Raw genomic sequence first — 27,169 nt, forward strand, 5'->3', positions numbered from 1 at the left:
TTGCTGGAAAAAAAAATCTAAATTATAACATGTTCAATCTAATTTATTAGGCACTTTTCTTTTTGGTGTTTGCATTGTGATAACGATATTCATTGTTGGAGAATGTTAGTGAGCATTATCACAGGTACAAATGTCTTTCATACTTTTGTTGGGCTATTTTTTGTAATGAGTCTTTTTCTACCTTGTTTTACATGATTAATGCATTATTGCTTTGTATATAATTAATGTTCATCATGAGTGAATCTTAGATCCTTGTTTAAGATTGAATACAATGATTCATGCAGACAGTTTGCATTAATCGTTGTATTGAATCTTGAATTTTCCATTTGGACAGTTAGGAAGAGTCATATGTTTATGGTAGATTCATGCATAAAGGTTAAGTTTATTTTCTTAAATTTGATGAACTTTAGGGGCAATGCATTTCTAGTTGTTCTCTAAGTGCATACTTGACTGTCGGGGAATTAATATCACCGCTTTCATGTTGTGTACTTGGAGATCAATGAGAAATGGTGCCAAAATTTCATCAAATTTAACAAAAGAGACTTAACCTTGACGTATGAATCTACCATAAAAAAAATGTCTTCCTAAATGGGATAAGCGCACACCTTTAATGAAAAAGTGAGATTTTCATGCATCCAATAACTTTGTGAGTATTACGGAGTTATTATTTAGATGGATCAAAGTTGGATGAACGAAAGTTGCATGAGCCCTGCATATGAGGAAGGCGTGGAATAGTTCTTGCAGTTTGCTTCTGAAAGAAGTTGACCGGATGGGGATAGAAAAATTTTTTGTCTTTGTATAAATTTTTTGAATGGGAGGTGGCAAATACTCGACGACATATAGGAACATCTGCTACCTTATGGGATTAAGAAGAATTATACAACGTGGATATGGCATAGTGAATTGACAAACATGCAAATGGGATCCCTATCTAAACCGTTTGATGTAGAAATAGGAGATCGCTTAGAGGATATGATTTGTGATCTTGGACAAGAGTCTTTTCAGCAAGCACATGCCCCTATGTATGATACATTGCAAATTGATTCAAAAAAGCCTTTGTATCCAGGGTGCAACAATTCGTTGATGTTGTTTTTAGTGGTGTTAAGTCTGGTTAATGTCAAGGCCAAATATGGGTGGAGTGACAAAAGTTTCAATTTACTGCTTCAAGTAGTGCATGATATGCTTCCAAAGGAAAACACATTGCCAAAAAGTTACTATTAGGTGAAGAAGATACTGTGTCCAATGGGTATGGAGTATCAAAAGATTCATGTTTGCCCTAATGATTGCATACTGTACAGACATGAGTTTGAAGAAATGCACAACTGCCCTAGGTGTGGGGTATCACAGTGCAAAGTGCAGGATGATGACGAGTGTAGTAGTGATGAAAACTAAAAGAAAGGCCCCTCAACAAAGGTGTTGTGGTATCTTTCGATCATTCCAAGGTATTTGCTAACGGAGACAACACAAAAACCTTACATGACATGCAAATGCGAGAAACTGTGATGGAATGCTCCGTCATCCGGCCGATTCTTCTCAGTGGAAGAAGATTGATCATTTGTATATGGATTTCGGCAAAGAGGCAACAAGTCTTAGGCTTGGACTTGCCATTGATGGAATGAATCCATATGACAGTTTAAGCACTCAACACAGTTCATGGCCAATTTTGCTAGTAATTTACAACTTGCCTCCTTGGTTGTGCATGAAGTGAAAATACACGATGTTGTCTATGATGATATCGGGCCCAAGACAGCCAGGAAATGACATTGATGTTTATCTCAGTCCCTTGATTGAAGACTTGAAAAAGTTATGGGACGAAGGGGTTTCAGTGTTTGATGGGTTTCAAAATGAGACTTTTGATTTGCGTGCAATGCTTTTTTGTACCATTAATGACTTTCTAGCATATAGGAATTTAAGCGGGTACAATTTTAAGGGCCATCGTGCATGCCTCATCTATGAAGAAGACACAAGCTACATACAACTGAAACATGGTAGAAAAACAGTATACACTAGGCATCGACGTTTTCTAAAACCTTATCACCCTTACCGGCAATTGAAAAAAGCATTTAATGGAAGTCAAGAGCATGAAAGTGTGTCAATACCGACAATTGGTCACCAGGTTTTTCAGCGGGTTGAACACTTCAATATTATATTTGGAAATACCCAAAAGAAGGAAAAAAGTAAGGCTTGCATATGGAAGAAAAGGTCGATTTTGTTTGAACTTCCGTACTAGTCCGATCTAGATGTTAGACATTGTATTGATGTTATGTAGAGAAAAATACTTGTCATAGTGTCAATGAGACGCTCCTTAATATTCAAGGTAAGACGCAAGATGATTTGAATGCTCGTCAAGATCTAGTTGAGATGGGTATACGAGCCCAGTTCCATCCAAGGTCTGATGATAAGAAAATATACTTGCCTCCAGCTTGTCATACTTTGTCTAGATGGGAGAAGATGAGTTTTTGTCAATGTCTACGCCGTGTCAAAGTCCCACATGGATACTCTTCAAATATTAAGAGCCTTGTGCAGTTGAAAGATATAAAGTTAGTAGGCTTAAAATCTCACAATTGCCACGTCTTGATGCAACAATTGTTAGTTGTGGCCATACGAGACATTTTTCCTAACAAAGTTAGACATGCCATAACTCGGCTATGCTTTTTCTTCAATGCCATATGTAGCAAAGTCCTTGATCCTATCAAGTTAGATAAGCTGGAAAACGAGGCTGCCATTATATTATGTCAATTGGAGATGTATTTTCCTCTATGTGTTCTTCGACATCATGGTTCACTTAATTGTTCATATGGTAAGGGAAATCAAATGTTGTGGTCCTATTTATTTGCGATGGATGTACCCGGCTGAGCGATACATGAAGATCTTAAAAGGGTATACAAAGAATCTACACCATCTTGAAGCATCTATTGTTGAAAGGTACATTGCAGAAGAAGCTATTGAGTTTTGTTCAGAGTAAATTGAAAAGGCAAAACCTGTTGGCCTTCTCGAGTCTTGGCATGTCGAAAGAATCAGAGGTAAAGGTTCAAGAGGACTGCATGTTATCACTCCAAGCCTAGAAGATTTGCAACAAGCTCATTAGTATGTACTGAATAACAGTAATGAATTTTTTCCATACATAGTACGTCACAAAGGTTTAATGAAGGAAAGTAATCCAAAAATATCGAAAAATAGGGTGTTGAAAGAGCATAACAAGACTTTCCTAAATTGGTTTAAAGATACAATCTTTGGTGACGATAATGCTTTTGTAACATTAAGAAAGCTAGCAGATGGGCCTAAAAGAAATGTTATAACTTGGAAAGGATATGGTATAAACAAGTATTCATTCTATACGAAAGCACAAGATGACAAGATTACAATGCAAAATAGTGGGGTTAGTCTAAGGGTTGTATCTCAACACTTTGCAAGTGTACATGATGACAATCCACATCTAGCTTCCATCCCTTACTTTGGTACCATTGATGAAATCTGGGAGCTTAATTATGTCAAATTCACTGTATGTGTTCTCAAGTGTAAGTGGGTTGACAGCAATATTAGTATACGAACCAATGATTTAGGATTTACTTTGGTAGATATGAAGAAACCCGTTTACTAGAATGACCCTTTCATCATGGTAGAACAAGCTACATGTATTTTATGTTCAAGACCCTTGTGATGAAAGGTGGTCAGTGGTTCTACACGGGAAAACAATTGGTGTTAATGTTGAAGATGATGATTCACTCATTGATACTTACATCAGCCCTTTGTCCACACAAATCTCGCCTAATGTCATCGAAGAAGAAGAAGTTGATGATGTGCATGCAAATCATAATGATCATGATGAAGGAGAATTAGTTAACACCGTATAATGTAATTTATTTTATATTAACTTGCTTTTAGTCCATTCGGATACATAACATAATATAGTTTTTAGACATTATTTAATTAATGTTGTTTTTTGTTAACATGCAGATGACTACACCACCCAGCTCCCTCCTCTTCCTCCTTCTCCTCCTACTGATTCAGCAACACATTCCCCTTCTACCTTGAAGTAGACAAGAAAAGCGACACGGCTGAGATCATTGGCAACTAGACCAATCGGGGCAGAGAGACCACTAGTCCATGTGGATCTTGCGACTGGGAAAGCCGACGGTCCCCACAGAAAGAAGTTAAGGACATATTTGGGGATCACCACTTGCGATATGGTGGATGTCACATATGAGAATCTGAAACAAGTCCCTGCAACTCAGAAGGATTTGATATGGGACGATATTTAGGTATAAAAGTGAAATGTTGCATGTTTTTGTAATTGGTGGTACTAATATTATTAAATTTCAATTGCCTAATGATAAAATGTATATTTCGTTTGTTAGGCTGAATTTGATATCATGAACCATCGGATTTAAGGATGAAGAAGAAAATACTTGAGACTGTGGGTGAGTGGTGGAGACAGTTTAAGTCTGATTTGACATCCAAATGAGCATTTGCAGTCGACAAGATGTGAAAAGTACGACATTAGCAAGCAGAAGTGGAACCAGCTTTGTTAGAGCCATAGTGACCCTTCGTGGGAGGAAAGTTTGTGATTTTGATTGTGTTAAACTTTATATTTACATATTATTGTCAAATGTAATAAGTTACGCTAATGTGTAATTTTTACAGGATGTTCGAAAAAAGGCATAGGCCATTCAGAAACAAAACATTGCCATTCACGTGTTGTCTCATGGGGGTTATAAATATCTTGAAAACAAGTTGACGGAGTAGAAGAAAAAGAAACAATTGGAGGAAGCAATCCAATCCAAGAGCACTGACACCATCATTGATCCTCCATTTCTCATCAGACGACACGTGAAGTGGAAGATGGCCCGCACGAAGAAAACTGGTCAAATGACTTCTGAGGCAGCAAAGGAAATTGCAAACAAGATTGTAAGTCACTTTCATTTGTCAACGGTCATTGTTTAAAATAATTTTTTAATTGAGTAAACCCATTAATTTGTTACCATAGGATTCCTTAGAGGAGCAGGCCTCACAGGGAAGCTTTGTCGCCTGTGGACGTCAGGATGTATTGATTGCTGCCATTGGGGGACCGGAACACCCTAGTCTTGTCCGTGCTGCTGGAGCTGGTGTCACGATCAAACAATACTTTGGACCGGTTCCAAGAAGTTCCCGCACGTCTTTGTCCATAGGTCCCAAAGACTTAGAGCAGCTAACACAAAAAATTAAGGACCAACTGGAGGAGTCGATCACAGAAAAAGTGACTCGACAACTAGTGTTGTTTTTCATCTAGATGCAATCCCAATTTCAATCGCAGATGAAATCACAGGGACTCGCACTGCCTCCTTAGCCTGAGGTTGGTCCTTCTGCTGCTCATATCAGCAGAAAGGAGAGTTGTGTTGATCCCTCTGGGCACGACCTAGACACAGGTGAGTTAGAGAAATATGGATTATACGTCGATGAAAATCCTCCCCGCCTGGTTGCCCTTGGAAGACTTTATGAGGGGGGTTGACAACCATTCACAACATCCCTTTGGGCAATCATCAAGTAAAGGTTGGTGTTGAGGAAGTTCAGGATGCTAATGCTCACATTCTTGTACCCACTCAAGAGGTTCAATTAGTGGGGCAGGTAACACCTTCCTTGTAAGGCCGACACATCTTGTCAAGCGTTTCTCAGAGCAGGTATTTCATTTTGTTGCTTTTAACAATTATTAAAAAATTATGGTTTTTCTAATTAAAGTGTTCATTGTCATTAAATTATGTTTATTAACTGTGTAGGAAAAACAAGGAGCTCAGGGACCGGTGAAACTTGTAGATAGGCCAGATCCTAATGTTGATCCCATATATCTAATGACATTGACTATCCCACAGCTTTTTTTGAAGATGTTACAGGTTATGTGGGATGCTATTGTGTTTGGGGTGTATAATGACAATTTATCATTGTAAATAAAGCATGAAGATCTATCTGAAAGAGCACACGATGGTCAATGTCTCAACATCTCTATTATACAATTGTGGATTTTGTAAGTCACTTTACATTATTGTTAATTAGCTAACTTATTGTTTTAAATTCATACATAATTTACTTTATTTTAACAACAATAGACATATGATTGAGACAAGTATGCAAGCAGGGAATGCCAATGTCTATGGATTCCTCGAGCCACAGTTCATACAGAGATCTGGGCAATCACAATTTGAATCAGAAAGTTATATTAAGAACTGGATGCAGAATTCAAAGAAGATGTGTACCTAAGAGCCTACTTGGATGAATAAGTTAAACTAAACAAATGAATTTAAATAATGTATGCACTATAATAACTTATTGTTCTCCACTACAGTGCTCATTGGCAAATGGTCGTCATATGTCCTAAGGATAATGTTGTCATTCGGTTTTGTTCGTTGCACAATAGGCTAGACAACTAACTACCTGAAAGGAATTATTAATATGTTAGTTGTATTTTCCCATTCATTTACATTAGCATTACACGGGAACATCAATATTTTAATTGTACAATACACATGCATATTTTTATTAAACAGTGCTTTGAAAGGATTTGACGATAATCAACAAAGTAAATTCAAGTCTACTCCTAGATGGATTGTTGTTAAAGTAAGTCATTTAAACAATGCTTCCTGCCTTCAAAATTATATTTAGTAAAAACCGATGTTGGTTACCAGAACACAACATCGGTTTTTAGTAAAAATCGATGCTGGGGAGTCCAAATCAACATCAGTTAAAAACTGATGTTGTAAGTATAACTTAACATTGGTTTTTATAAAAACAGATGTTGTTTTGTACAGATTTAACTTTTTTTTTGTTATTTATTACAATACAACATCGGTTTTTTGAAAAACCGATGTTGTGAGGTTTATGTTAAAATTGATGTTAATGTTATTCCTTTCAACATCGTTACTTTCAACATCAGTTAATAACTAATGTTGAAAGTCCTTAATAACCGATGTTAAAACGCTATTTTCTAGTAGTGAGGGTTCTATCAAACACTCACAAGAGTAATCATTAAGAAGTCCAAGAAACACATACTCTAGACAAAACTAAAGGAAATTTAAAAGAAAATTAAGAAAGCTGATTAAGAAATGTTATACTCAAAAGGAAAAGAAGTCAGCAACTTATAGGGGGTGTGTAGCTAAGTTCACCCCCATGACAAAATACATGAAGATACTAAAAAAATCCCTACCACAAAGACTACTCAAAATGCCTCGAAATACAAGGCTAAAACCCTATACTACTACAATGGCCAAAATACAAGGCCCAAACGGAGGAAAAACCTATTCTAATATTTACAAAGATAAGCGGGCTCATACTTAGCCCATGGGCTCGAAATCTACCCTAAGGCTCATGAGAAACCTAGGGCCTTCCCTTGGATCTCTGGCCCAATCTACTTGGAGTCTTCTATCCAATTCCCTTACGAGGTAGGATTGCATCATTCCCTCCACCTTGGAAAGGATTTGACATCAAATCCCGAGGTTCTTCATACTCTGGGCTCCTTCCCTCGACACCTGTAAAAAAGACAAAAACATATGTATTAGTGGTGTTTGGTATGTTGAAGTAAGGTAAGGTCTGAAAACCCATTTCCTGGGCATCTTCCCATGAAGGAACATGGTTTCTCACCAACTCAATGAATGGTGCTATAAGTATAGAAAAATATGGGACAAACCTTTTGTAAAAGTTTGTTAAGTCATGGAAGCCCCAAATTTTTCTTATACTTGGTGGAGTGGGACACTCGGGAATGACCTTTATTCTCTTAGGGTTCATGGGAACCCCTTGATCACTATTTGAAAAATTAAGAAAAGTAACGCAATAAAACATACCCTTTTTCTGTATTTTCATATTGATTATTCCTACCAAAAAGTATGACAAACCTAAGGTGTCCCATATAAGTACCTAAGTTTCTATTGAAACTAAAAATAAGAACAAACCTACCTAATGGGTCCCTATGTACACACACCATGAAGATGTTAGGTGCACGGGTGATTTTACAAAAGAGGGTTGCACCACTCAAAACATTCATCATACCACCTATTTTAGGGACTTGGTGCCTAATAATACCTATTTTGGGCACCAACAAAGCACAAGGATTTAAGCTCTTGCGAACCAAACCCTCATCCAATAACTTCTTTACTTGAGGAATAAACTCAAGCCCAAGAGGTGTGGCAATGCTAGCAAGTGTCTTTTTACAAAAAAGAAAATATGGAGGTTGTCTAAGAGGGAAAGTTTCTTGAATGTTTGTATTTATTGTAAAATGAGTTTCCTTCTTAGCAAACCTCTTGGAGGAGACACTTACCTCCTTACACTTATCTTTAACCACTAATGGTTGTCCTTCTTCTTGGGGGTAGATTTCTTCACTAGATTCTTCCCCTTTTGTTTTTTCACTTTCACTAGAGGAAGGTGAAGTAGTAGCCTTATCTTGGCTACTATAAATGTCTTGGCCCCTCATAATCATGGTTTTTTGTGGTGGGGCATTGAGAAGTAATGTGTCCTCTTCCAAGACATTTAAAGCACTTTATAGAGCTAGTTTTCTCTTGCATACTAGCCTTAGGGGCTTGCTTTTCTATTGTCTTCCCCTTATCATCTTTGGGCTTAGAAGGTGTCACCCCTAAGATGCCTTGACCTTGGTCTTTCTTTGGATAAGAGTGAGAGCCATAACATTTTTATGTAGACTTCTTTTTAAGTTGTTGCTCTACCCTTATTTGCCAAACTAAGTTAGCCTCTACATTGTCCTTCCCATGGAAGTATGAGAGGTTAATGTTAGCCTCTTGAGGCTTTCTTTCCTTTTCTCTTCTATGGGAGTGAGGTCTAAGATGTGACCTATGTCTTCCTTCGTAATAGTCACGAAGTTCTTCACTTAGGTTCTTGCAAGAGTTATGACTACTATAGGAGGCATGTTTTTCTCTTTTCATTTCTTTCATTATTTTTCTTCTTTCTTCCTCTCTTATTTTCTTTCTTTCATCTTGACTTATTTCTTCCACTCTTTTTTTTCTTTTTCTTTTCTCTCTTGTTTTTCTTTCCATAACTTGTGGGAACTCAACTCATCTAAGATTCTAGATAAAGAGTCTTTATGACTAGTACCCTCGCCATTAACACTAGATGAACGATGACTCATGTTGGTTCCTAAATTGTGGTTCTTTCTTGTTGGAGGTTTGAAAACAAAAGGTAAAAGAAACTATGGTTGAAACTAGCCAAAATAAACACTAAAAGAGGTGTGAAAGATAAGGTAAAAAACTAATTGGTAAAAGGAAAGTTATCTAGGCGGTTTGACAATGAAAGGTAAAGGAAATAAGCTATGAAAGTAAGCAAGAAATGTAAACTAGGTGAATCCTAAGAGTGTTTGGATGACCACATTCAAGGTTTCCAACAAAACACTCACTATCCTAAGGAAAAATTGCCTAAAATTATTACACACAAATGGAAGTTTGGTAACCTATTGGAGGCTCCCAACACACTTCCAGTGAAAGGCCTTTTTCTTACAAAACTTGAAAGCAATGAAGGTAAGTAAATTGCAAATTACAACATTACAAAACGGTCCTCAATTTTGGTGGTTGTTCTCTCTTTGATGATTCACTCAATTTGGAGTGCTTCTTAGTCCAATAGCTCTTAAGGTGGTTGACCCCTTTCTTCTTGACTCAAATTCTTCAAGGGATGGCACCAATCCTCCTTCCAATTCCCTATATGGCAACCCACAAACAAGGAAACAAAGAGACAAGCAACAACCAAAGACCAAAAAAAATGAAATGAAAGCTAAACCAATGGAAAACTAACAAGAAAATTTTTCAAGGATTACTCAACAATTAAAGTAATGAAAAGGACATAGAAGCAAGCTAGGACTCAAAGAGAAACTTAGAATGGCTCTAGAGTAGAGTAAAAAAACAAAAAAAAAAAAGACTCAACAAACCTCTAGCTTTGGCACTTGTTTTCACAGTAATTTTCAATTGAAATTTTGGAACTAAGATTGGTATAACATAGGCACCAATTACAGAATAAATTTTGAGCCAAAACAACAAGCACACTTCCCTTTCACTTTTTTTTTCCTGGATACTGATTTTTCTGCCAACTTGTGTGATTTTTAGTATTTTTTCCTTTTATACAAATCACTTGGTTCTTTTTTATAACTCTTTTTCAGATGTCTAGAAAATTCAGTAAAAATTTCAGCTCAAAATTCAAAGTAACCAATTCTCAGCAATTTTTACAACTTTGTATGTCCAAGCTGCCAACACCAGAGATTTTTTTTAAGCATGGTATATTGATTGCATTGGGCTTACTTTCAACCTTCCTATGTATGTTGAACTCACTAGGATTGTTTACCACAATTTTAGAAGTTCAATATTCACTTAGGATCAACATTTCAGCCAGGAATTCAATCACCAAAACTCAAATTCACAATAGACACAATCATAAGGAAACCTAAAAGTTCAAGAAAAGGTTCACAATCAAAGATTCTCTAAGAATTTTGCATGAACATTTTAAGGACTAATTAACATGAAAGATTTGACTCAAATCAAATAATAGGCTAAGAGAATTTCATACACTCATGAACAAATGAGTTAGACAAAGAAACAAGAAAAATAAAATTCAGCACAACATAAGAAATCTTATGTGACAAGTTTCATGACTAGACATGACTTTTATGACAAAACTACAATAGGTGAACAAGTCACTCTAGTTTTTTGAGGTTTTCTTCTACTTTAATATTTTTGTAAGAATTTTATGGTTTAGGTTTCAGACACAAAAAATAACAAGACAAAACTCAAAGGAACCTAAACTCAACACAATTCATGGTTCAAGAACAAGAATATGAAATTTGAACCATAGAAAATCAAATCTAGCTTCTATAGCAAGTTTAATTGGTGGAAACTCTAAAGAATCATGTTAACAACATTTAGCACAAGAAATGTGAGGAGATACATGGAGAAAAAAATGAAGAAACAACAATGGAAGAGAAGGTAAAGCAAAAAATAAATGGAGGTTTAAGGAGCACCTACTTGAAGCTCTTGTGCTCTGATTACCACTTGATGGAAGCTTGCTTGTGGGGCTTCTATGGAGACTGGATCTTTGAGCTTCAATGAGGTCCTTTAATGGTGATTTTCCACCATGGAGATGTAGCAGAAGACAAAGGAGATGAGGTGAGAGGAGGCGCCATCCACTAGGGAATAAGCCATGGAAGAAAGAGCTTCACCACCAAGATAAGTCTTGGATAAGAAGCTTGGAGAGGATGCTTCAATGGAGGAAAAGAAAAGGGAGAGAAAGAGAGAGGGGGGAGCACGAAATTGAAGGAAGAAAAAGGGAGAGAAGTTAAACTTTGAGTTGTGTCTCACAAGACTCTCATTCATCAAAGTTACAACAAGTGTTACACATGCTTCTATTTATAGACTAGGTAGCTTCCTTGAGAAGCTTTCTTGAGAAAACTTCCTTGAGTAGCTTGTTTGAGAAAACTTTCTTGAGAAGCTAGAGCTTAGCTACACACACCTTTCTCATAACTAAGCTCACCTCCTTGAGAAGCTTCCTTAAGAAGATTCCTAAAGAAGCTAGAGCTTAGCTACATATACCTCTCTAATAGCTTAGCTCACCTCCTTGAGATGAGAAGCTAGAGCTTAGCTACACACCCCCTATAATAGCTAAGCTCACCCCCATGACAAAATATATGAAAATACAAAAAAAAATCCCTACCACAAAGACTACTCAAAATGACTCGAAATACAAGGCTAAAACCCTATACTACTAGAATGGCCAAAATACAAGGCCCAAACGAAGGAAAAACTTATTCTAATATTTACAAAGATAAGCGGGCTCATACTTAGTCCATGGGCTCAAAATCTACCCTAAGGCTCATGAGAACCCTAGGGACTTCCCTTGAATCTCTGGCCCAATCTACTTGGAGTCCTCTATTCAATGTCTTTGTGGGGTAGGATTGCATCACTTGTTGTCACTATCCTAGAGTATGACACCTTCTTTTCCATTCCTCGTCTATTCCATATTTTCTATTTCTTGTGTTATTTCATTTATCTTGTTCTTGTTTGTGCCATTGATGTAATTGTTTTATTGTTTTGTGCTAGTTTCTTCTCCTATTCTACATCTTCTCTTAGATTATCTCATTCTTGTTACAAGATAACCATCTGAAGAAAGATATGTAAAATAATATGATTCACATTAACTCATGTAACATCATCGTATGATACTCTAGTTAGAAAAATTATACACAATACATATTTATTTTATTGTTATTATTCAAATTTATTAGGTCATGTACTATGCTTTTTTATTATTACTATTTAATCTATTATATTATATGTTATATGTAATTGGTTATACTTTAAATTGTTTATTATATTATTTTAGGCTTAAGTGTACTTCTTGCCCCTAATTTTTTAATTTTTGGCAAATTTTATCCTTGGAAAATTAATTTGACTCATTTTACTTCTAACTTTCTAAAAATCCTACAAATTTTACCTCTTGTGTTTGAGCTAATGTGTTAGGTAAAAGTTAGGAGTATTTTTTTAAAAAAAAATAAAAAGTTAAGGATAAAGAGTACAATTATTTTATCATGTCATGTCAACGCAATGACTAAGGTAAAATTTACAAATTTTCTAAAAGGGAATAAAATATATCAAATTAATTTTATTAGGGGTAAAAAAAATAAAAAAATAGGGCTAAAAAGTACAACTAAACCTATTTTACGTCATTCTTTAGTTTTACTATCATATTAGATTTATGTTTTACTCTTACATACAAAAGAAAAGGGAAAAAGAAGCTAAAATTGGGCACAACAAACCAAACAAGGAAGATAAGGATAAGAGGTACAAACATTTAAACCTAATTCCCTTAATAGTTTTAAGAATACCAATGATGGACTCAATCAATGTACAAGTGACCAGGGAAATGGTTGAACGAATTGGTCACTAATTAACCTGTGTGACTCAGTCTTTCTTAAATAAAATATAATTTGATACCCCGTCTTAGAAAAGCAACAAAAAAATACATTACAAATTAATATAATTTCGTAAGTTCATTCTTTAAGTTCAACTTCATTAACACTCAACCATGAGATTGTAGATAAAAAAAAATTAAATAGAATGACTCATTATCAAGTAGTGATAACAAGTATGAAATAATAGTAGATCTTATGCTCGTAGAATAGAAGGTTTGATTAAATTATAAATTTTTAAATAATAAAATTATAGATTTTATGCTGGTAGGATGCTAGTATTATTTAAAAAAATACATGTAAATAAATAAAATTGGCATTTATTAAAATATTTAGCATCATATTAAATATAATTAAATTAAAATTAAGTAAAAAATTAGTTTTATTTTTAGTTGAGCAAATATTATCTTAAAAAACAATAAGTCAACTGAAATTTATCCTGATTTATTCTTTCTCCACACAATAATAGTGATAATCCATATAAGAAATGTATAATTTCAAAGTAAAACTAGTAAATATAAATTTATAATTATTTAAATTAAAATTGATTAAACTTGTGTGTTATAAAATATTGACAAAAATAAATTTATTATAAATTCATTATTTATTACAAATAATTCATTGTAACTGCAATGTTTAAGTATTACGTGTATCTTTTTAAATTAAATACATGGATTTTCAATTCTTCACAAAAATATTACAATGTATTAAAGTAACTTATCAAAGATTTTCATAGCTACTCTACATTTCATGTTTAATAACATTTAAATAAAATGAAAAATATAAAATAATCAACTTAATTCCAACACATATAATTATAGGAATGATTATGAAAAGATCATAATAAATAATGGTTATGAAAAAATCATAATAAAGGTGGGAGTAGTTTCACACTTATATAATTCTTTAGTCACATAATTAATATGAAGTAAGGAAAAAAAAAACATGATAAAACATTTATTTTCTATTTTTAAGTATACTTTTCTTATATGAAAAGTTTAAATTCAAAAAGAATCTAAAAATAAATAAAATGAATATATGATATTGAATAATTATTAAAATGTGTCTGTTTATTTTATTTATTATTGATATAATGTTAACATGCGTTAATTTTTACATAAATTTATTATCAAAATTAAAATTTATTGTATTTGAAATAGTTAATTTTTATTTTATATATATATATATATATATATATATATATATATATAGTTGCTATTCATTTTAAAAAATATTTCTAATAATTTTAAAGATATTAATTTTAATTTTGTGATATTATTATATCTGAATTGTTGTTCTTTCTTGCTCATAGAGAAGTAAGAGAGGAGTACAATCAAGTGAGAACCAATATCATTGTAGAGATAATTACATTATCTTTTGTTTTATTAATTTTCTCTATTTAATAAAAAGATTCAATCAAAAAGACATTCAATCTTAATCATCTTTTATTTATATATATATATATATATATATATATATATATATATATAAAAGATTAAGTCTTAATAATTAATAATTCTCTATTAATGTTAGATCACGTCGAATTATATCAATGAAATTAAAATTTTAATATGATGACTTTCGAATATTCAAGTGAAATTCACTTTTATATATATATATATATATATATATATATATTATTGTATATATAATTTGCCGTGTTGTTACAGACAAAGCCATGTAGCAAGTGCGCGTCTCCCAAGGCCCGCGTAACAGAATGCATCAAGATAAACATGCCACCTGAATTGCTTATCAGTTATGGCAGATGGAGTATGGGGAGGTCGGTGACGACACAGACGATCCTGCCCATGAATCGGCACGATGAAGACGAAGCAAATCGTAAAATCGTACGTTGGCTCACAATTTTAATAACAGCGACAAAGCTATATAATTTTCTTTCAGAGGAGTCAAAATAATTAGTATTGTAATATATAAATTAAATATAATAATTTTAATAATATTATATTAAAAATTTAATAATATTATTCAAATATTAATATTTCTTAATTTATTATCTTTTATGATTTTTTATTTTACTAATAAGACTTCTTACTTTCTTGCTTACAATTTTTATATATTTTGCTGCTACTATATAAAAAGTTTTAAAAAATATATTTGCATGTTTTTGTGAGAACATTCAAGAAAAATTAAGTTATTTTTAAAGAAAACAATTTTTTATGAGAATACTAAAAGAAATAAGTTTTCTATGATTGCTTTAATAAAGTTAAGGAAATAATTATAATTTTCCGATATTATAACAAATTTTGCAGGAAAAAAATTACAAAAACATCCTAAAATTAAGGATCAATATTCATTTTCGTCCTTAAATTTATAATGTGCTGACACTTAAGTCCCTTGAAAGATGAAAAATTAAAATTTTACTCTTGAATTTATAAAAAAAATATGACAAATTCATCTCATTGTTAGTTTATCCATTAAATTAAATAGATGGAACCTAATCAAACTAGTTGGCAAAAGCGAGAAACTAAAGGTGGGTGTGACAATAAGATATTGTATAGAGAAAAATCGACGGAGAGAGAGAAAACAAACTCAGAGTCATGATTTCTCCTATAAATAAAAATACATTTGTTCAAATTGATAAATTAATTTATCGAAATTTTGATGATAAATCAATCCATCGCATTCATCACTGACGTGACAATTTGTTACTACACATGGCATGACACATAACCAAGTCTCATGACACGTAGGCATGAATGTTTAGGTTAACGGATGAAAGTTAACAGTATACGAATTTGTCATATTTTTTGCAAATTTAAGAACAAATTTTTAATTTCTCATCTTTTAGAGACCTAAGTGTCAACACATTTCAAATTCAAGAATAAAATTGGGTATTAACCCTAAAATTTATTTGAAAAATTCAGATTCAAATCATATTATATAAGTTTTCCTATACATATATTAGAATGAAGATATAAAATTCATAGAAAATAGTAAAAAAAAAATATATTATGAAAAGACAATTGATTGATGAAATATGTAATGTATAAAAAAAATATTACTAAATTAATAGGAACATAATGTTATAAAAAAAACCACTATTACAAGGAGGATGTTTTACATCGATTAAAATGGAGATTTCACATTGGTTCCACAATTGATGTTGTTTTCTATGTCGTAGAATTTTTTTCTACGTCCATTAAATTTTAACTAATGTAGAATGTTATATATCAATATTATTTGTCTATACAATGACTATGAAAATGTTGAAGTTATGTGATATCATTTTATTTGGTAATTGAAGTGAATGTGAACCTTTTACCCATGCGATTTTTTTTACCAATATATTTTTATATATTTTATTTATTTATATATATGTCGGGGTAGAAGGTGTCACATACAGGGTAGAAGGAGAAGAGCACAAGGCAAAATGTGTTCTACTTCTCTTTGGGTGAGTTCTACTTGGTTTTGAAGTGACACAATGACTACGAAAGGCTTTTTACTTCAATGTAATGACGAACAATGAGAGTGTGTGTGGTGATTGTTCGATGGCGAGGGAGTGGTGTGTTAGAGATAGGGAGAGCAACATGAAGAACATGAAGACTAAAGCTTGAAACTTGGAGAAAAGCTTGAAGATGTTTTTTCTTTTACATGCCCAACTCCCTCGAGTGGAATTTGTATTAGTTGTTATATTGAATGTTGCATCTTAGTCCATATCATATCTTTTGTGCATTATGCATCATCATGAGTAAGTAAGAAGAAAATTTTCTAACTCAGAAAATTTTCTTCAGAAGGAAAAACTCCCTGTTTTATTCGACTACAACCTTATCGTAATCAATTACACAAGTTGTCTGAAGCTTGCAGATTTATGTCTCGTAACGGTTTAATTGATTACAGTTGTCAGATCCTAATTTCATTTGGGGACTATCATTCACTGATGTTTTGATTCTCGATAGCCGAATTACAGTGTTCGACACCAGTTACCGCACAAAGCAAAGGATCACACAGTGTTTTGATCAAGAATACAAAAGGATACCAAGGAAAGGGGCAAAATGGTCTTTTTCTTGTTTTTTCTAGACCCCAGCTCGTCCAGGCTAGCATCTGGCTCGCTTGTGCCATGGAATTACCTCTTGGTTAAGTAACCAGCTCACCTGGGCGAGCTCATTACTTCAGGGCTAAGGTTTAGCTCACCTAGGATTAGAAGGTTCAACACTGAAGGGAATTGAGAGAATTGAGAGAAAAGAAGAAGAAAGAGAAAAAGAAGAAGAAGAAAGAAGAGGAAACGAAGCCGAGACGCTACCGAATCGTGACCACGATCAGTCCCTACGTCGTTTCTTGTTCTGTGTTCTTCGTGCGGCAGTCGGTTAGTTTTATTTTTAAGGATTGAATGTGATCTATGTTTTTTTTTTTTGTAAAGTTTAATCTCAATCGATCACTAGTGCCGTAAAGTTGTCTTTAAAGAGATTGAAAGTTAATAGACAAAAAACCAAAATAAAACCAACTCATAACTAAACTTCATTTCATCAAATATCACTTAAGATCATTTCAAGGTCCAATGCCTTAACGATTCTCTCCGCTTTTCAAAATTTAAAACATCGTTTCAAGGTCCAACGCTTTAAACGACTCTTTGTTCACAATTAAAATAAATATTTCAAAAACATAATATCAATTTAACACACAAACATTCAGACTTAAAGAACTACGTAGGTCTGCATTCCTCATTGCATCTGAGGATACGTAGGAGTAAGGGCATCCCCCTTGTCGACCCCAAAAAATAAAAAAATATAAAAGGGAAAAATAAATAATATTGAAGTCACGTTTTTGCACACTCGATTAAAGGTTGTCGTCCCTTGTGACAGACACGTGGGGTGCTAATACCTTTCCTATGCGTAAACAACTCCCAAACCCTTCTTTTCGAAATTCGCAAACCTCTTTTTGGTTTTTCTAACGTTTTCCTCGAATAAACATTGGTGGCGACTCCATGCATTTTCTCCCTAGGAGACGAACGCTTTGGCTTTATGTTTTTGCTTTTGTCGTCCCGTCGTAGGGTAGGTTGCGATAACAGCCTTATCTTAATCGATTACACATTTGTTTTTGAGACAATGACTGATTTATTTAGGAGTTTCTGCTTTAATTGATTACCATGTGATATAATCGATTACTTCTCTTTCTGTAAGTGTTTCAAAAGTGAACAAGAACACTTTAATTGATTACTTTGAGTAGCTAATCGATTACATTGTTCTTGAGTTGTTTCCAGGTTTTGGGAATAACACCGAAATTGATTAAAAATATAATTTAATCAATTAATTCCTTGACTTAACCGATTACTTTATTGACTTAATCGATTACCTTGTAGATTTAATCGATTACATGTGGTTATAACTATTTTCTCTATAAATAACCAACTTATAACAATTGGAAAATACAACAAAATAAGCTTCTGAATGAGCTAAGATCACAAGTTGTTATTAGTTAAAAAAAGAAGAGAAGAAAAGTTCTTAGAAAAGTAACTCACACCTTCAAATCGTTTGATTGTGAAGATCTTTTGTGATAAGTGAGTTGTGTCACTTTCTTGAGTTCAAGAAGAACACCTCTCCGGTCAAACAAGGTTTTGCAAAAATGATCAGGCTGTGTCTATCTTTACTCTTGGTTTTTGTGTATGGTTTTACACATCTTTTTGTTTGTGCATGAATTGTGACATCCTGGAAATTCTACCCGGAATTTTTGAAAACGATGTATTTTGAATGATTATATATATATAAGTATTATTCAGTGTATATGCATATATGTTCTTGATAGAAGTAGGAATAGTGGGGGCAAGATATGCGGGTTAGGCTAATTAAGGAAGAGAAATCCATAACTGGGAGGTTATGGGTTAATTCTTAATTAATTAGTTTAAAAATCATCGTTTTGCGTGCGACTTAAAATTTAACGAAACCAACCTTTGAACCACGCTCGGGGTCTTATTCTGAGCGTTTTGATATATATATTGATTTCTTTCGAAAACTGGGCCCGACGGACGTAGAGAAACGCGAGGAACTGGAACCAGAGGAACGACACACAAACCGAGATAGAATTTTAGCGTTTCAAAGGTCAGATTTTTCTCACTTTCTGTGGCTGTGTATGGGTCACAATCAAAAGAGAAAGTGGGCCCTTTTTGCTCCACTCAAATGGAGACATGTGGCATAGCTTAAATAAAATAATAGAAAAAGAGAAAACCCTTTTTAAAACCAAAAAGCTATATTCTCTCTCCTCACTCAGCCCCAATTTTTTTTTTTTCAGAAGCCTTTTCCTCTCTCTCTCACGTTGCCATTCTCTTCTTCTTCCTTCTCCATTGAAGCTCCAACAAAGCTTCAACCTTTAGTGCCCATTTCTGCTCCAAATCGCGAAAGGAGGGCATTTTCGGAGTCGTGAAGCGCATCTCTACGTGTGAGACTTCAAAATTTTAGGTTTGGGTGAACTTCTTTCCCTCTTGATTTTCGTGGGTATGGGGTTTTGGGAAATATGATGGGTAGTTTTGCTAAGTTTCTGCTTCATGATAGTTATTTGTGAAGAAATTTGTTGAAAGCATGTTGAACTTGCCATGTTTGGACGAGTTAAGCTTACCCATTCAGTTTTAGGGTTTTTATGATGATACTTGTGATGTTTATATGCTGAAATTGCTTATGGAAAACTGCTAGAGATGAAGGGTAGAGTTAACCTAGGGTTAGAAAGTGAGCATGTGGTGTTATGAGTGGAAAAAGAGTGAGGCTTTGAGAGTTGGAAGGTTAAATCTGGATTCTGTGGTAAATGGACGTTAAAATGAGTTAATCCTAGCTTGAAATGCCATTTAGGACATGTGAGAAAGTTTGGACTGTGCTAGAGAGAAAAACAAATGACCAAAGTGAACAAAGAGCCATTTCTAGGGTAAATTTGGGTGTTGAAGAGTCAAATTTTGATTCGGTGAAATTTTAGGTGTAAATCCAGTTTGAACAAGTTTAAATTGATGTTATGAACTTGTGTGAGGTGAGAGTTTGCTTCAAATTTACCTCATTCTCCATTTCACTTCCCAAACCTAGAAAACCCATTGAATTGAGGGGTATTGGACACCTAGATTCTGTGTTGCTGTGTTTTGAAGCTTGACTTTGGTTGAGACATGATTGATACATGATTTGGGACTTGTAGGATTTGATTTGGGCAAGATTGGATGAGAGGAAGTGTGATTTTCGAAATCTGCACTTATGCAGAATTTTGCTGTCAAATAGGTACAGCAGAATTTTGGCTTTGTGCAGAAAAATGCTATGCATTTGCTGGTTGTGGAAAGAGTAGTGCAGAATGAGTTCTAGATGTTTGCTAGTAGATCCCAATGGTCAAAATGTAGGCTTATGTACTAGAGACTTCCAGTACAATTTTCGAGTAGATCCAACGGTTAACGAATTGGAATGAAGGAATTGTTACTGGGGTCTTTAAGTGAGAAAAGTTGTGATTTTGGTTGGTGCTTTGGGCAGAGTTTTCTGCCTTTGCCCTGTTTTCTTGGCTGTGATAGTTTGTGTTGTTGGAATGTTGAGTTACTTGGATGTTGGGGAAGCTTGGGAGAATTGATGGGGACCCGGTGTTGAGAGAAATGAGGATATGGGCTACGTGTGAGTACGTGAGCTCAGTTGGAGGTGGGCAACAGGGGATGGTGGGTTTATGCGCGATTTGTGGATGTGGAAAACTTGTTGTGCACCATCGCCCGACTGCCACCTAGTACCACATGTGATGGGTACCCCATAATCCTACAAGCTTGAGATGAGGAAGTGTAGAAGGATAAAACTTCCTGCTTTTATTCGTTGACCACAAAGTGGTACCTGGAGATATGTCGCGGGGGTCAGGAGACCTTGGGGACGTCAGGTGGGGTGCTATTGCCCAAAACCAAGCTTGACCAATCCCGACCCAACCCGGGCATAGTCAGTCAGTGAGAACCTGTGATGTACCTAAACAGGCGAGCTCCTGGCAGTCAACAGATAAAAGGAACTAAGACCATAAAGCAAGGAGGCTTGTGTGGTGGCTGGCAAACTGTGAATCTTGTGTGATATATGTGTTATGGCCTCTGGTAATCGATTACCAAGGGTGGGTAATCGATTACAAGGCTTAAAAATGAAGACAAGAGGCTAAGATGGTCTCTGGTAATCGATTACCAAGGGGGTGTAATCGATTACCAGGCTTAGAAATGAAGGCAGCAGGTTGTGGAGGCCTCTGGTAATCGATTACCAGTCTGTGTAATTGATTACACAGAGGAATGGGTCACTGGTAATCGATTACCAGGTATGTGTAATCGATTACACGGTGCCTTTTTCAGGTTTTCATGTCCTGAAGCTGTGTGATTCGAGTTTGGCCTCTGGTAATCGATTACCAAGGCTGTGTAATCGATTACCAGGGATGAAAAGCCTTGAGATACCCCTTTTACTTGCATGTAGTGGTCATGAGACGCATTGTGTTGCGGCGTAGTTAGATTCTCGTGAAAGAGTCTACCCCTTTCTTTTCTTTCTTGTAGATCGTGATGGCGGCGCAGCTAATCCATGATCGAGTGGAGATGGAGTGCCTAGAGGGAGCTTGGGAGACCCTCGAAGGCAACGCGAGGTGCCGATTTCGGGGCACGATTCGATTCACGGCTACTTCTTTGGTGCATCCAGATGAACCCGTGCGCACGCTTTAGCGTACTGTGGAGTGGATACTACCCACGCCTACACCATACCGTCTAGTGGAGCCAGTCCAAGTGATTGAGGTAACGTCGTCCGAGGAAGACCCTGAGGAGGATCTTGAGGAGCTACCTTTCGAGCCTGCTAGGGATGCTCTTGACTTTCTAGAGGGTGATGAGGACCCACTCCCTGAGGTGGATTCTCCCGAGGAAGTCATGTCGGCATCTGAGGCAGACTCTACGGAGGATAGTGGCCCGAGAGAGATGGCGACCAGTGGAGGCTCTTCATCATAGTGGACAGTTCCATGGATTAGTTTTGTATACTTTTGAGGGTGGGTGTATCTAGGACTGACTGTTAGGTTTACTCTTTTGTTTTGTATGGGTAGACCTGTTGTATAGGAATTTGATGATTGTATACATGTGGCTGAAGCCACCACTGTGGACACTTTTGCTCTGGATGACACTATGTATTTTGTAAAACTCCCATATTTTGGACAACTATTAAATGATGAATGTACTTATGTTTAACCTTGTTATTTGAAAAGAAAGCATTAGCAAACTTTATTTGCAAAAGGGTTTACCGACCGTATTTTATTTTATTATTTTCACGTGACGACCTAAAGTAATGGCTGGTATACTCTTCCTTTTGAAACAGCAAAATAGTTTAGAGATTACGAGTGGTAAGAAAGAAGTGACTCCGAATAGAGTTGTGAACTGGCCATTCAGGACTCTATAGTGAGGATTTTCCTTCTGAACCTAATTATTGTGAAAAGAGAAAGAAATGAAAAAGAAAAAGAAGAAAAAAAAATCTACCATGGTTTTTGTTATTTAAATCATTACTATTAAACCAGTCATTAATTTAGGGACGCCACATGAGTCACTTAAGGCATGCTAGAATAGGTGTTTCTAGTTTGGGCTAAGGGTATGTTTCTCTTAGGCTCTTATTCATAGAAGACCCTAGTGTTAGGAGCCTAAGTCTCTTTTTCCAGGGTGGAAACTGTAGATTGTTTGTGATTGCTTGTAAGAATTCTATATGCATAGTGAAAATTTAATTCAGGCTTTGGATTAGATAACTGGATTAGCTTCTCTAGTGATAGAGAGTGAACCAATATAAAAAGGTTGTGTACTTCTTCTCATGATCTGATATTTATCTCTCATTCTAGTCTTAATTTGTTTTGTAAAGGTTCAAGAATATATCTTTGTGAAAGAAAGAACTTTAATGAAGGATCTCATGTAAAGGGTGGATTAATTCAGTATTGATTGAGTTCGGTTTATGAAAGTTTTGTGATACGATCCGTACAAAAGAAGTTTTTGTAACTCTGATTTTAAAAGTTCATTTTGTTTTGAAAACCAACTCACCCCCCCCCCCCCCCCCAACCCCTCTTGGTTTGTGAGTACAATTATCTTTTTCATGCCGCTACTAAAAAATTCCTTGGAAACTCTTGAAGGGTTTAATTTCAAGGAAGATGATATAATTGGAAAAATATTTTTAAAAATTTGAAAAGGGAGTTTACTAGTAAAATTTTGGAGTACATTTTTTTGGCCCATTTACTACTCTTGCTTAAAGATGAATAACATGACCACTAAGTATTGTAGTTGAATTGATAGCATATACTGAGATTGTGGGAAGGAGTCCCATGTTTGATTTTCACATATTATATTTTTGGGAAGAAACGATGAAATTTAAGTGTAACTAAACTTCAAATCAAGAATTAATCTCATAACCTATCAAAGAGGCAAAACTTGTAAAAATATCTTAAAGTTTTACCGAAGAGCCAAAAACTCTTATTACAATAATTAAAAAAAATAGATAAATAACATTGTGACTTTACACAATGCATATATAGAATCTGATATATGACTAATGCAATTAAGATTTCTTAAAGTTAAGATTAATTGAATGTAACCCACCACACGGAATGTTTGCTATATACATAATACATATGTTTGGTAGGTAAAAAATTGAGTGGAAAGGGAAAGATGAAATATTATTTGGTTTTGTGGTAGAAAAAAATTAGAGTTGAAATAAGTTTAAAATTTGTGAGATTTATTGTATTACTTTTCACTTATTTTTGCTTTTCTCTATCTTTCTTTCTATTTCTTCTTTATTTGTCTCTTAATCAAAACATCTTTTATTTCAATTTTATTTCTCACCTATTTCTACCCTTCCATTTTATTTCAAACCATCATATTTTTATCCTATCTACTAAACATGGCAAAAATTCTCCCATGATGTTGTGACATTAGGTAACAAAAATGACTACGAGGAAAATATTTTTTTTAAAAGAAAATGATTTACAAGGATTGTCTGAGAAATTAGTGTCAAATATAAGGATAAACTATCATTTAATCCACAAAAGTGTAATCACCATCATTTAGATCCTGAAAGTACTAAAATGTCATTTTAAATATTTGAAAGTATAATTTATTTGTCATTTTAGTTCTCCTAACAAATGTTGAAGTTAACACTTGTGCCTATATGTGACATGTTATTTGCCTTCGTGACACTTGGTGATGCAAAAGTGAATGGTACGTCCTTGAAAAAATGTTAAAGTTAATGTTCGTGCCTATATGTGACATGCTATTTGCCTACATGACGGTTAGTGATGCAAAAGTGAATGACATAGTGACAATTTGATGCATACATGACAAGTGACGATATACACATGTATGATAGGTAATAGTCCAGTTTGATAAGCTGCCTTCTAGCTGCCACGTATGTATTGAATTTCCACGTGTCATTCAAGAGTTCACCATGAAATGTCATGTAACCAAATGGTGTGTCACATGGACATGTCCGATCACTTTTATGAAAATGACAAAAATAAAATGAAAAACATACACTTTAAAGAACATAAATAACATTATGATACTTTCAAGAACTTAAGTGATAGTTAAATACACTTTTAAGAATCAAAGTCACAATTCATCCCAAATATAGAAATCTATTCATTTATATAGAAATCTAACATAATTACGATAAGTTATTTAAACAAGTTATTTAAGCAATTTTGCAAATTGGAGCATCAAAGAAATTAGAAAACTATTCATTTTTATATAGCAAAAGCAAAGTGGGATCGATGTGGATTTCTCCTCCCTAAACAAATAAAACTTTCCCATTTGGTCATCAAACTAGGACAAATTCAGATGATAATAATAAAACTAAAAGGAAAAACGAAATAACTTGCATACATTTATTTCGATCTGAACCACGTTGAATTTAGATTCGTACTTTAAAATGAGACCGCAAATATTTTAATCAGTACGACGCAATATATATAAAGGAAATAGAAAATGAAAAAGGTAGAAACAGATGCTATAAAAAAAATGAATATATTATAAATAAAATAGAAATATACACATTAAAGGTACATGAGAGTCATCCCACCAATACATAAATTGCATATATAATCCCAGGTATGTATCCCAGTATGGTGAGCACCAGATCTATCCAGAACTCCACCTGAATTGTTTCCAAAAATAAAATTAATCAGACCAAAATCAATTAATCACACCAGCAACAATTGAATTAATCATCACCAAACCCCAAATATGGAAAATAATTTAATAGAAAAAAAAAATTGAACAAATTGAACAACAAGAACAGGGAGAGTAATACGCCACAGCCATAACGGAGGAAAACACCAACAGGAGGTAGCAGGATTGCCAATATCACTTCGAGAAAAGTTTCAGAACCCATGAATATTTAAATTTTCTTGTTTTTTCTTTCTTTCCAAAGGTATTTGAAGTTTGTTGTGATCAGTGATCACGACGAAAGACAATGAAAATTGTAATAGAGGAGGCATGGTCTTGGAGGAAATAAAAACGGTTAAGGTGGAGATTGCGGTGGCAGAATTGTAGGCACATTTGACAACACGCGTGATAGAGGATTTACAGGTGTTCCTATCTCCTTAAGCTAGTGGAATGATATAATAATGTACTAGTGAGACGCAGGAAATTGAAATAATTTTGTTATCACGTTTTTTTCCCTAAAAATTGAAATAATTTTTTAAATTTATATTAATATATGCATTGAAATATATGACAATAATATAGATAACTTTAACTATATGCACATGAAAAAATGTTAGAAATATTTCATGAATAAAAGTAATAGTAAAAATATTATTTATGTACACAATATATATATTCTAAGACGATTTTTAACTTTTCTGCAATCACAATAACCAAATGTCAATTTTGTCATTATTTTTACTTGTAAGAAATCATACCAATAAAATAATATATTAAATTTCAATTGTTCTTTTTTTACCTTTGAAGGATTCTTCTTAATTCATTGTAGAATACATCATTCAAAATTAAAACTAAACTAAATGAAAAATATTCTATTATAAATGAAGCAAAATCTACTAAAGTATTATACTATAAAGAAGAATTAGACAAATTCTATCAATATCCGAACTTTATTCTATTGTATAGAAAAAAAAGTAAAAAAGTAGGTTCTTTTCTTGATTTGTTCCACAGCGATTGAACTCTTCCAATTTTTGATTTATAAAAAAGATATTATCAATTATGTAAAAAATCGAAATCAAATTGAGAAAAAGTTCACTAGTTTCTTGCCTTTTGAAAAATTACAAAATAAATCACTCAATATTGTGTATATGTTGGGGTGGTGATTTCTATGTAAATTAAAAGTATCTAACTAAAGAACTAAATACAATCTTAGGAATCAAGATTCTTTGTTTTGCATGGATGAACCTTTTACGGCTGGATGAACCTTTTTTCTTTTATGCCATTGTTTAGTCTAAGCTCTGCAAAGGAGTCATCTAGCTTTGATAAATCTTTATCAAGCTTATTTTGATTAAACTTCACGTGATAGATGTTTCAGAGTATTCAAGAAATGAAACATTTGCATCCAAATGGATGGAAGTATGGTATGTTGGGTTTTCCTCCCTTCCATAGTCCATAAGTAATCTTTTTAAGAATTGATCTTATGTAAATTCTGTTTTGAAGATAACATGCAATATTCATTGCTTCAATCCAAAAGTGCTTAGGGGGTCAAATTATCATTAAACATGGTCCTTGTCATCTCTTGTAGAGATCTGTTTTTTCTTTTAACTACTCCATTCTACTGAGGTGTCCTTAGCGTTGAAAAGTTATGAAGAATACCATTTTCTTCACAGATCAGCTGAAAATTTTCACTCTCAAATTCTCCTCTATGATTACTTATGATTGGAGTAATGCATACTATTTTTTCACCATGAATCCGTTTACAAAATTTAAAGAAGACATTAAAAGAGTCATCCTTGTGAGATAGGAACATAACCCATGTCCCTCTAGAGTAGGAATCCTCTATGACAAGTTTGTACCTCTTTTCAGTAGTGGATGCTGTTCAGGTTGGGTCAAACAGATCAAGATGTAATAGCTCTAAAGGTCTTGAGGTGGAAACAACATTTTTACTTGAAAAAGAGTTTTTAACTTGTTTCCAATTTTTACATGCCTCACAAAGTAAATCATCTTTATATGATATACATGGTAATCCTTTTACAAGGTTATTTTTCTGCAGACTAGAGATTAACCTCCAATTTGCATGACCAGGTTTTTTATGTCACAACCAATGATTTTCTTTGATAGACAACAAGCAAGATACCTTTTGATTTGATAACTCTCCC

At 34.1% G+C, this 27,169-nt stretch overlaps 1 protein-coding gene across 1 annotated transcript; it reads right to left on the reverse strand.

Annotated features, from left to right (window-relative positions):
• Nucleotides 1–24,850: 24,850 nt before the first annotated feature.
• On the reverse strand, nt 24,851–25,462 carry LOC114411483 (salt stress-induced hydrophobic peptide ESI3-like). The gene is made up of 2 exons (XM_028375147.1): nt 25,156–25,462; nt 24,851–24,999 (listed from the first exon to the last, which is right to left on the reverse strand). Exons 1-2 carry the CDS (start codon nt 25,234–25,236, stop codon nt 24,916–24,918), a joined length of 165 nt encoding a protein of 54 aa, XP_028230948.1. The 5' UTR covers nt 25,237–25,462; the 3' UTR covers nt 24,851–24,915.
• Nucleotides 25,463–27,169: the final 1,707 nt, after the last annotated feature.

This window comes from Glycine soja, chromosome 5 (assembly GCF_004193775.1).
Source record: "Glycine soja cultivar W05 chromosome 5, ASM419377v2, whole genome shotgun sequence".
NCBI classification, from domain to species: domain Eukaryota; kingdom Viridiplantae; phylum Streptophyta; class Magnoliopsida; order Fabales; family Fabaceae; genus Glycine; species Glycine soja.